Source organism: Rutilus rutilus (assembly GCF_951802725.1).
Source record: "Rutilus rutilus genome assembly, chromosome: 8".
NCBI lineage: Eukaryota > Metazoa > Chordata > Actinopteri > Cypriniformes > Leuciscidae > Rutilus > Rutilus rutilus.
The window spans coordinates 15,813,938-15,827,060 of NC_140222.1; the positions used below are offsets into that span (position 1 = coordinate 15,813,938).

The 13,123-nt window shown below is 34.4% G+C and overlaps 1 protein-coding gene across 1 annotated transcript in view; it reads left to right on the top strand.

The window, feature by feature from the left end:
* Window positions 1-9,268: 9,268 nt before the first annotated feature.
* The window catches only part of LOC311295607 (uncharacterized protein), a gene marked incomplete at its 5' end in the record, with an annotated part of 111,216 nt that continues 107,361 nt past the window's right edge, over window positions 9,269-13,123 (top strand). The window contains 2 exons of the mRNA XM_084417073.1: window positions 9,269-9,317; window positions 9,785-10,075. Of these exons, the coding sequence (XP_084273199.1) occupies window positions 9,269-9,317; window positions 9,785-10,075 (340 nt within the window). The remainder of the gene's footprint in view (window positions 9,318-9,784; window positions 10,076-13,123) is intronic.

Here is a 13,123-nt window from a genome sequence, read left to right on the forward strand (position 1 = left end):
TTTCAAGTCACTGAATCGTTTCGGATCGGATCGTTCTAAATGAACCAATATCGTCCTTGAATCGTATCGACAACCATGAATCGCGAATCGAATCGAATCGTTGTTAAAACGAATCGTTACACCCCTAGAGGGAACGCAAAGTTTCTAGGGGGAACGCAAACATTTTGCGAGGGAACTCAAAATATATATTTTTTTAATTCTCCCTTCCTAAATTTTACATTACAACATTTATTTCCAAGAGGTCTTTCCAAATACATTTTTGGTCAAGATCTTGAATTGACAATGTAAGAGTCCAGCAATCTGTAAAGTCTCCTTCAGCACATCCAAAATACTTGTTTTTATGTGAATTTAAGATCTGGACTCAGAAGTGTCACTCAGTTCATGTGTGAATATGACTCTTCATGATCCCTCCCAACCATTCTTTCACAATTTGAGCCTGATTAATCTTGACATTGTCATCCTGGAATATGGCCATGATGTGTCTTCTTACATGGTTGTTTAAGAAATGAAAAGCTAACACTCCATCAATTAGGATAAGAAGAACTGTTGCCAAACATATAACATTAGAAACATAATAATCACTGCAATAATGATCCAATCATTGATTCTTAAGTATTTGCCTATTTAAGTCCCTTTTTGCCGGGCAGTGTATATAATTTTGTGCATTATAGCGGTTTAACTTTGCCAGTCCTAACATTAACATATGTTGTGAAAAACAGATTTAGTTAGGATTAAGTTGATGTTTTAATCTGTTGTTATTATTGTTGTTAAAACAGTTCAGACTTGTGAAGATGAGATAACCTACACTGAGCCGATGTTCTACAAAAGAAATGCACATAAATCAGTAAGTTCATTTATTACTAATTTATGTTCTGTGTCTCAGCAGTGAGTCAGATTTAGAAAAGTGTACACTCATATTTTATTACAGTTACATAGACTGTGTCACGGTATGTTCAGTCAGAATCAGAATGCGCTCACAACATGAATGGATGAAAATAATATATGCAGCAAAAAAAAAAAAAAAAAAAAAGTGGACTCTGAATGACACGTGTTTAACACAAAATAGACTGCAAATTACTTTTTCCCCAGTATTGGAAAGAAGGTACTGTTCAATCTTGCCATTTTAATGATTAAAACTTCACACCTGCCAACGGTGTGACATTACGCATCAAAAAACAATAAGGGCTTATTTAGATGAATTTAGCATGGGTCGCAAACTCTTCATTAGGCGACTTAGGCGATTTAGTTTTATTATTATTTTATATTCATTTTTATAAAACAATATGAATTTTTGCACTGATATCATCTGACAATATAACCTGTGTCATGATACCTTGGCAAGCCTACTGTAAAATAAACACTGATAAATCTTTCCCTTTTCTTAAAGGCAGGGTACACTCTCAGAAAAAAAGGTACAAAAGCTGTCACTGGGACAGTACCCTTCAAAAGGGTTCTAATATGTACCATTTAGGTACTAATATGTACACTTTTGGTACCAATATGTACCTTTGCGGGACCAATATGCACTTTTTAGGTACAAAGGTGTACCTTTTGAAAAGGTACCGCCACAGTGACAGCTTTTGTACCTTTTTCTCTGAGAGTGTAGGTAGGATTTTTCTAAAAAGAAAACATTCCAAATTTGTTTAAACTGTCTTTATATACCAATACATAATTAAAATGTAAGTACTCTGAAAAAGAAAATATAAAAATCGAGTGACTGTAGACCTTTTAATCTGCAATAAACACAGCTCATTATTTCCATTCACTCCACCCCCTCCCTTCTGAGCTCCTTCCAAAGCCACGCCCCCAAAACACATGAACGCGCGACGCCAAACGCTCAGGCTGGAACAAGACGCATTTATTACCTGAGACGAGTGGAGAGGAAGGAGCGCAGTACATACAGTGACATCATGTCAGAATCACATGTAATAAAATACCTAACTTTATCACTATGAATATAAACAAATAAGATTTATTTTAGTACTCGCTATCAAGCTAGCATATCGATAATGGTAAAGTTTCATTCGGTAACGAGCTATATTTATAAGGCAAAACTAAAAACAGGTTGCATTGATACACGTTTTTCCATTACCATCAGTTACACTGTGATGAAGGTGAATTTCGTGTAAGATTCATAACATATACGGTGTTTTGCATGTAAGAGTTTCCATGATGAAAACATTGTTGACTCTAATGAAGACTAACGTACACTCCGAGTCCGGAGACAAGTACCGCATCGTCGGTTCGAGGACAGGTCCGGGGTTGAGGGCGAAGCAGAGGAGGTCGTTCAAGAGTGCGGGCAGGGTCCGAGGAAGTAGTTTTTGCCTTGTTTGCCTTCGCTGACTGCATATGCAGGTGCTTTGAGCTGAATATTTCCGGGAACGGTGACATGTGATGAGTGCACGCAGGGCAGCGCGCGCAGTGGGGCTCGGGCACGAGACATGAAGACATCTGATTGGTTCTTTACATTCGCACCGAATGGCAGTGATTGGTCAGAGTTTTTACTGTCCTGCAGCTGCTACAGAGGTCTGATTTTTTTCATTCCTTTTTCTGAACACATAATGTATTGACTACTCTCAGGATGGAAGGACCATTTCACCCAGTACAAAAAAAAGTGTTTCTGAACAGGATTACCTACCCTACCTTTAAAAACACTTATTACAACGCTCTGTGGAATACTTGACTTGATTGGTCAATGGTGTCATCCAGCTTTATGTTATTTTCGATAACAACCGGTAAAAGCTGATAACACATGCAGGCTCATCAGGGTAACTCAAGTCGGTGCTTTACGCTTGCTAGGAATGGTTATTGCTTGTGAAAGTTTTGTGTTTGGTGAGCTAATAAACTATTAAAACTCAAATGAACATTTTGTGTATTAATATTTTTGTTATTCGGGTATCGCAGATTCACTCAAATTCATTCAAATGCAGCTGCTACCATTTTGCAACTACTGTTTTGTACACAGTAATGGATTATAAGATAACAAACAGGTATGGTTTTAAAACGGTTTCATCAAATAATTATCTCTTATCCCCATAATTATTTATGTGGTGAAATGCCGTGTAATAAGTGATATGACTCAAGTCAATATTTCATGTCTAATTATTTAATTATATGGCGAGTAGCTGTGTAATAATCCACATCAGGATCCTGATCACTGTCGGGGTTTATTCTGAGATAACAACCGGCTGAATGTACATTATCCCTTACATCAAAGACTATAGATATAGACATATGGTTCACTCCTATTACTTGGGCTATTAATGGGAGAAACTGCAATGCGCTATATGGAATATGTCCCGCTTTCTAAATAAAAGAGCCAATCGCTGATTAATAAAGTCACTGCATCACTGCAGCTGTCGTTAGAAGCTCTGGTTCCCATAGAAAACTGAGACTCACGCTTAGGACTGCACATGTGCGTTGGCTGGTGTAGCCTGAAAAATAAGATTTTATTAAACGATATTTGAGCAGAAGGTCTTGGTCTTAATGCCAGGAATAGCTTTGGCGTTGCAAATACGGCCGCCGAGTGAACAGACTTTCCTTGAAAGGTAGTTTGCTTACATACACTTCCAAAATGACTAATAGCCTACATTTATTAAGAAGAAAAGCTGCCATTGTTTTAGTAGTCCATCAAAACCTGCAGTGCTCCAGACATTTCAAGCTGATTTTTTAATAATAATAAAATGTAAAAAAATTATAAATCACAATGAATCTCAAATTTATGAATTTGCAAAAAAAAATCACATTTTGTATTAACATATCTTGTGTTTATTATTTTATCTTGCGTTTTTACAGAAAACTGAAGAGGAACATGACGTGGTTTATGCACCTGTCGTCACTAGAAGATGATCAAACTTCAAACTTTTTCTAAGTATCAAATCTGCTGTGTGATTATTTCACTATAGGATCCTCCTGCAACAACCTTAGAGTCTAGCCTATTCATTTTGGGGATTGGTAAGAATCACAACATGTGGTCCTTGTTCTTTCAAAAGGAATTTCTTTTTTACATTAATAACATGATATAAAAAGAAGATTATTTTCAGCAGGATAATTCAGCTTCAGTTCTGTATCAGTTTTTTTGTGACGTGCATCAGGATCATTCTGAGGTGTTTGAAGTGTGATACTTAAAGATGGTTTGATGAAACGCTCTCCAAAAAACTTCAACAGACTTTGCATTGTAATAGAAGGACTTTTACCAAATTATCTAAATCGTATTGACTCTTAAAGTCTCAAAACAAGACTGTGAGTGTAAATCTCCAAATGCTAAACATAGATGAAAAATACTCATCAAAAGGAGTCAAAGTTAACCCTGCAGTGGTCTGATTTATTCATATAGTTGATAACTGTACAGAAATTTGGCTTGATCCGTTAAGTGACAAATAGCTTCTAAATGAGCATGTGTCTACTACTGCAGGCTTGTGGTAAGTTTTTGGTTGTGAACGTTTGAATAGCGTGTGGTTGAAGGGCTTTTCTTTTTCCATTACTGCTAACATCAAACTCACAGTTTGACTAATACTGAATCTGACAGATAAAAGATTCTCACAAATCAAACAGACATACTGTGAAATCTTACTGTGTGAATGTAAAAGATGAAAAAAATTAACATATAAAGACTGATATTCAAAAGAACATCTGCATTTCTATACAGTATATCCATGACCTTATACACTCAAGCAATGATCATGCAGATTAGCTCTGCTAGTTTCAGTTATCCAACTCTTGTAAGAGTGATTTCTAAAAAGAAGAACTATTCTTGATTTTTTTTCTTTTATAAAGATCATATAGCCTTCTCTTGTTGTATGTCAGTGACTGGGGTTTATTTCACGAATAAGGTAATATTTTATTTTAAGGGTCCAGAATAATGCATTAGTTAAATAAACTAGTAATTAATGATTAACTTAACATATAGTAAGGACACATTCATGCGATAAACAAGCTAGTTATTAACTGAATGTAGAGTAAAAACATTTTAGACATTATTTAGAACTTAGCAAACATTATATTATTTGTGTGTGGTAATGTAGGCCTACTTAGTTTTATTTCAGTGATTTACCATCGTTAACTGAACAATTTGAAGCCAGTAACAATGTTTAATTAGAGCTGGTTTTACAACTGCTAAAATATTGCAATAAAGCCAATTTGACCATTTGTTCCAAAGTGGTCTCTTTGTTACAGTAAGTACTTATACGTAACTTTACACCAGATTCTGAAACATAACATAGATGCATTGGCAATATTTAACGTAAACATGATTACGCTTGCTAAAACATAACATATTTACAAATCTTTTATATCATAAAGATATATGTAGCTATAATTTCCCTTTTAACATTTTATAGATAAATGTGATATCCGCAAACTCAACCCCACATAGGCCTAACCATTTTATATGATATAAAAGGAATATATAAGGTAATGTAATGTTTAGAAATTTTTACATTTTAGTAACAATGTAGCCTTAAATATATTTATTTTGCGCGTTTCTCATACAAAACCCTAAAACACGGTATGTCGCAAGCTGTGACGTCTTCAAATGTATAAAGCTGATCAGAGATCAGGTTTGTTCTATGGGTTTGTTCAATGATTCTCAGTAAATCCGCATGATTCATGGGTTCACTATCGCCTCCCAGCGGTGAACCATTGAAATTTTTAAACGTTTCGAAAGTTATGACGTAACGAACCCTTGTTTGCTGAAATCACTTGACTGGCAGTTTTATTTAAAACACACCTTTTCTTTAATGAGAGAAAAACTATTTTGCCCAAACTTTTATTGGATGGAGTAAGTATTCTTGATAAAAAATGTAATAGTAAACTTATAAAGTTATTGTTACATTACACTGTTTACACATCCCCTCGATGTAAATTTTTCTGGAATAATTTTTTTGACTGTATTCACTGGAAGAAAGCGTGGTTACGTTACTCCCTGAGAAATATTGTATGTCCAATAAAATAAGAGAAATAATAATAAAATAAATAAATAATATTTTTTATTTTATTTTGATGGCTAAATTTCATATTCATAAATGCAAATTTTCAGGGAAAAAGCCATGTTTTATTGCATTTAAAAATTAAGTGAAGCTTTATATTGAGTCAATATTGCCCTCAAAGAAACAAAAAGCTAGAATTTTACAAGCATGTACACTCTTTAAAGTATTCCAATAATACTGTTTGTACCTCCCCTAGCATTTGAAATGTATTGTATTTCTATTGTTTGTTTTGATATTTCTTCAATAAAAAAAAAAAAAGAAAAAACTTGACTGGCAGTTTGAGACAAGCTCCTTTTACGCTTTCTTTTACTGTCTATGGCTTATTAGTTCAAAAGATTCGTAAAGGTTTCGAAGCTTGAAGCAGTGTTTCGAAATCCCCCTTTACGGTTGCTGTTGAGGAGGATGGAGATAATTACGATGAATAAATAATTTAATTGTGATCTGTTCCTCGCAGTCGTATTGATTATTTTATTTTTTAATTATTATTATCCAAACAAATTCTAGTTACGGTTGACATTACAACAAAAACCAAGGCCAACAAAACATTCATAACAACAGCCAACACCATATGTATGTGTGTGCGTGTGTGGGGAAGTATCTCTAAACAAATGAACATCTTACAGAGGTACAACAGACGTAATAAAATAAAAGCATTGATGACAATAATCAATAATAATAATGATGATAATGATAATAGTAAAAATAATAACAGGAGGATGAGGAAGATATGATAATATAGTATTATAATAAAATAATAAGAATAGTAATAGTATTAGCAATAATAATAACAACAATAAACTTTTCATTAGGAATGAGGGGGAGGTTGGAGGATAAGGAAGAGGACAAATAATAATAATAAGGCTATTAATATATGTTTTTTAAATGCTGCCTCTGATCCCTCAATGGCCAAGGCACAAGTTAGACCCCCACCCACGTCACACTCCAATGGGCACACTCCCTTCCCCGAGAACATTCCTCACCTCTGGCTGCCACACACATGCCATGCTTACCCTGTTTGTTTAAGGTAATCCTTCGAAACGAGTTTGCAGCAGAAACAACAACCAGAGCAAAATGTCATCACTTCATCTTAGGGTCATTGATTCTACAGAATTGGTTCAAATGCAGTTTTTGTATGCATGCAAATTGTGTAATATCCAAGGTACACTTTTAGTAATTGTGCACTTAATTCTCATATTGTATTTTCAGAAATTTTTTGAAATATTTTTCTTCTCCCCAAATTTGCTACTATTGAAACGCAATATATAATTTTATAAGAAGGGTAATAATGACCTGATTTGGTTTACATCTACCTTGTAAAGATAAAGATATATATAAAATAATAAATAATGCCTAAATAAATATTATTTTTTATAATAAAAAATGTATAAACAGGTGAATCAATAACAATTTTAACAAATTTGAAAGTGTAATTTATGAGATTTGTTGTATTTGATATATTTCTAAGAAAATTGTTTCTACACCACCTTTTTTCAGGATTAAGGTCAAATGTTGAATCCTGAAATATTGAAGTTAAGCGCATGAAATCCCCCAGAATGCAGAGAGACACAATGATCACTCTACAAACAATTCAGTGTTAGCTTAGTTCATTGAACTCATTTCTGATGAACTCAAAAAAAACAACACTCAAAAAAGATTGCAGCTAATATGATTAAATTATCATGTGTTTTTAAATTGCACTTGTCACATGAATATACAAAGAAAAATAAAAAGTTTACATGGCTCAACACCAAGTCAAGCTTTTTCTCTTTTAAGGCTTGGCTTTTAGTTGGAAATTGGCCTATTTTGGGAAATGCAGCGCCTTTCGTGACATTTGAATTCTCCTGTGTAATGCGATCTCATAGCAATTTTTATTTAACGTTGGTACATCGTGCAAAATGTTTGTGTGTGTGTGTGTCTTTTATTAAACGTAAATTTAGCTGCAATAGCCAATAGTAACTGCGCGACCCACCTCTTCCCAATCTGCGACCCACAAATGGGTTACGACCCACAGTTTGAAAACCCCTGACTAAAAGATCAAACTTTCTGAAGAAAACCAACCGCAGCAGTTTCAGTTTGACTCAGATGAGCTGCTAGAATCACAACTCATTAAGGCAGTTTTAACTTATTTGTTTTGTTTTTCCATCGGCACATTTATTCAGTTGAATTATAAAACTATTTTAAAATCAGTAAGATCTATTTTACCATGTAATTCAAGGAGATTGACACAATATTCCACTCTTCTACTTTTTCATTATTAATATAGCCAGACACATGCACATTTCAAACATTATAAATGTTAAATGATAAATATAAAGATTACTTTTCATTATTAATAGCAATTAAAGTCTCAATAAGAGGCAGAAGAACATTTATACATATCTAACATGTGTACTGTGTGTGTGTGTGTGTGTGTGTGTAGTACTAGGTGGGTCAAACGCTGAGAGGGATGATTCACGCAGTGTTTTCATCTGTCAGTTTTATTAGATCAGACACTGAACTACTGAAGAAAATGTTTCACATGTTTATTTTGTTCTGTTTGTGCTGGTGGAGTCTAACTGGTAAGTTATAAAACCTCATATCTGTTTCTGAACTACTGTTTAGATTAGACTGTTTACCCTTGCTGTTTTTTCATATCAAATCAAACTACTTTGGATTCAGGTCTCTGTTTGTCAGGGAATTTTTAATTGGCATTTTTATGAATGAAAATATTAAAATGTTAAAAGTCATGGAGAATAATGGAAATGTCCATGATAAAAAATAAAAACTCAAACAGTGGAGGCTCAGAAAGTAAATCATCAATTGAGCCACTCAAATTTTTTAGACATATTTTTATTTATTTATTCATATTTATTTTTTATATACTTCGAGGATTGTAAATGGACAAATGGAAATCCTGCCCAGCTATCTCTTAAAATGATAATGAATGATAGCAAAAGTAATATAAGTTCATTGGTCAAAAAGCAATTTACATTTAGTTTACATCTGAAGCATTAATAAATTATTTTCCAGGTGTGTTTGGTGATTCAGTGTCAGTGATGGAGGGAGATTCTGTTACTCTAAACACTGATCTTACTGAAATACAAGACGACGACAATATACTATGGAAATTTGGAGCTGAAAAGTCTCTCATAGCTAAAATGAACAAAAGGAAGCAAATCTCCTCCACATATGATGATGGTCCTGATGGGAGATTCAGAGACAGACTGAAGCTGGACGATCAAACTGGATCTCTGACCATCACAAACACCACAACTGAACATACTGGAGTTTATGAAGTAAAAATGATCGGAGCAAAATGGTCATTAAAAACATTCAATGTTTCTGTCTATGGTGAGACGAGATAATTTGTCAAAATGTTTTCTTATTCTTGTTTAATTGAAGGAACATTTTGTTTTCAGTAAAAGCTTAATCGACAGTATTTGTGGAATAAAGTTGATTACCACAACAACAAAAAAATGGACTCGTCACTGGTTAAGAAATTGAAATTGCGGTAAGACGCTAACAACAAAAAGTAAATATTTTATAGGGTTTAAAAGCATAAATGTAAGTCATCTATTTATATATTAAAATTACTTATTCTGTCATAATCATTAATTCTTCTGTTGAAACATAATTTGAGCTCTAAAGCGGTTAGTGATTTTTAGTGATTTTTTTTTAAATCAACATTGTCACAAATGCTTTAGATTGAGCAGTACTGAACTCTGAATATTCCTTTATTATTTACATACTGAAATATGTAATCATTTTATAGTTTGAGATTTCATATAATATTTCTGTTAATTCTCTCATATTTCCAGCTCCTCTTCCCACTCCTAACATCACCAGAGATTATTCTCAAAATCTTTCATCACACCAGAATTGTTCATTGGTGTGTTCATCAGTGTTGAATGTGTGTGATGCGACTCTCTCCTGGTACGCAGGAATCAGTGTATTGTCCAGCATCAGTGTGTGTGATCTCAGCATCAGTCTCTCTCTACCTCTGGAGGTGGAATATCAGGATAAAAACACCTACAGCTGTGTGCTGAACAATCCCATCAGCAACCAGACCACACATCTGGACATCAACACACTCTGTCACACACATTCAGGTATGATAATGGTGAATATTAGTGATTATTTACTGAGCTGTTTTTGAGTTTTTGAAATAAACTGAGATCTCAGTCTGGTTTGATGTCAGACTGACAGACTCATTTTTTTCCATTACAGATCAAAGTCTATATGGTTTATTGTACACAGTGTTGATCTCGGCCGCTGCTGCTGGGTGTCTGTTGATTGTTGTTATAGTCGTGATCTTCTGCATCTGTAAGAAATGTAGAAAAACAGGTCAGGAATTCAGTTATTACCTACAAATATTAATTAATGCATTTGAATTAGATACACAGATTTCTATACAAGATTGCAAGCTCTGTTGTTTCAACATGTCTGTATTATTGTTAATGCAGTTCAGACCCGGCAGGAAGACAGAACTGCTTCAGCTTTGTGTAAACCAACAACACGAAAAAAGGTAAGAAGTTGCAAGAAGTTGTTGCAGTCAGTTAGTGTGATTTAAGTTGTGTGTGTCAGACGGTCAGTGAACAGACGTTGGCTGACGCCTTGATCTTTATTACCTTCAGTTTGGAGGAGGCTCTAAAACGATACTTTTTAAACATGTTTTTAGGCTATTTATTGTTGTGCATGTACTGTTTGCACCTCATTGTACATTCTAACATACAGTAGGACATATTTTCAAAGTTCAATAGTATAAATAAAAATGTATTAGCACGGAAAAGTATAAAAAAATGTAAATAACAGTTAGGCCTATACTACAGTGAAATTATTATACTTTAAAGAGATAGCGATTGTCTCTTTTATTCAGAAGGCAGGGGTTATTCCACCATATTGCGGGTTACATGTCGCCCACTCTTACTTAATTGAATAGAATGGTCTATTTGTTTCAAGATTTGTGAGGCATCTTTAGTTGATGAACAACGGCCTATTCTATTTATGACATGCTGCTGACTGCATAGTTGTTGTTGTTTTTAAACATACATGCATGAATTAATTGTTATGAATTGTAATAATTGTACATGTAAAAAACCTTACACCAAAGCCTATGATGTGGTCTGTGGCCTACAATGTTAAATCATCTTTTTTTAAACCATATGTGACCAGTTTTAACAATAAATAATTGGTTTGTTATTCTAAAACAACCCATACAAGGTCAGTTTTATACCATTAGATGTTCGTTGAAAAGTCCATTTTCCCTATGCTGAAGTCTGGCCTGACCGTTCTGAAGTGACATACAGCTTCACCACGTTAAAGCGGATGTTGGTTGCTTTATAGGCGTGGTTCAACAAGTGTCTTTGGTGTGTAAACGGCCATCATTCTCAAAGCAGAAGCTGTTTTGACAAATCTTCAGATCTTAAATAATACATTGGCCTATTACTGGAGCTGCTGAATGATGATGAAAGTAATGAAATATTTTACTAAAGCTTGAAATCTAGTAAGCTTTATTTCAAACCCTCACAACTGTGCATCAGTTTGATCATTCAACTGTTCAAAAAGTAACGTATATGAATTGGATGTATGTCATTTCCTCTAGCTGCTTTGTGTTAGCATATGTTCTAAACTGATATTTCCTACTGACAATACAGCAAAATAAATACTTTTTTTAGTGAAAATACTAACGTGCCTATGACTTTTGCACAGTACTGTATATGAAATAATATTAAGTTAAATGATAAAAAAAAAAAAATCTGCTGAACAAGTGGAATAAGCCATAAGCTTTGTGTACTGAAGAGGGAAAAAAATAGCTTACAAGTTCAGATTTTGGAATAAAAATGATGGAGGGCAACACCTGAAATATGTAAAATATGTTCAGGTCTAAGTTGCTAGTATTAGTTTATAGTTAAAGGTGCAGAAAGTGATTTATGAGATACGTGTTGAAAATGGACCAGACTGAGCAGCACAACACACTTGTAGGCAATTAGCAGTAGGGGGCATAGATATATATATAAACACTAGATGTGTTATGGCGCAGTCACTTCCGGCATCATCGTTCGGCCATCTTGTGACAGTGCTCTGTGCATTAAGGTGAATGATCAGCACGCACACAAATCCTCTTATCTCGCTGAAATCTTGACGGATTTACAAACGGTTTGGTTTCTTACAAACGTTATTAACGTGGCTATAATTCCGAATGCTTGAACATGTATGTTATAATTTTTCATATGTATGCAGTGTATGTATGCAGTGTCATAACTACATCTCTGACGTTTATAACAAACCAAACCGTTTGAAAATCGGTAGAAAAATGAGCAAGTTATGGTTATTTAAAAGTACATGCACCATTGAAGTAGTGAGCGAGTACACTGTAGCAAGATGGCCGCCACGTGCGGACGTCGACCTCCATTGGCCAACAGCGCGTACGAGGTATCTAGTGTTTATATATATATCTATGGTAGGGGGCGTGTCCACTCATGATGGTAGGAGAGAATGAGACAATCAGCAGTTGGGGGTGTGTCCATTCATGATGAGATGATCGAGTGAGCCAATCAGCAGTAGGGGACATGTCTATTCCTAAGATTGGGAAGGATAGAGAGTGAGCAATAGGGAGATTTGAGGAAATACTGTAGAAAGAGACATGGCTGAGAGATTATACAAAAGGTCAGAGGAATATCACTGTAAAAAAGAAGGGTTATGATCAGCCATGAGCTTTAGGATCCATGTCAATATTAGAAAATCTTTTATTATTTTGCTTTGATTCAGCTATGATAAAGAGACCTTCACTCTACAGCATTATGTGTTCATGCATTTTGGGGGGCGGAGCAATGAGGTGAGGGTTGTGTTTATTTGGGTTGATTTCAAATATCAACAGAGTTTCTCTGAAATCGCTTACTGTACCTTGTTAGATTTTTTGAGAGAAAAAAAGAATTTTACAGAATTTACAGAATAATAAGGTACAATTCTGTGAAGGTTGGTCTGCCATTAATATTCACTCTGATTAATAAAAAATAAATAAAGTGTTCCTGATTGAGTTTGTGTTTCCTTACAGAAATCAAAGGCGGATGCTGTATATGAAAATGTCCCCAAAAAACGATGATCAAGTACTGTATTTATTGGAATTGATGTTTAAGCTCATACGGGACAAGACCTCA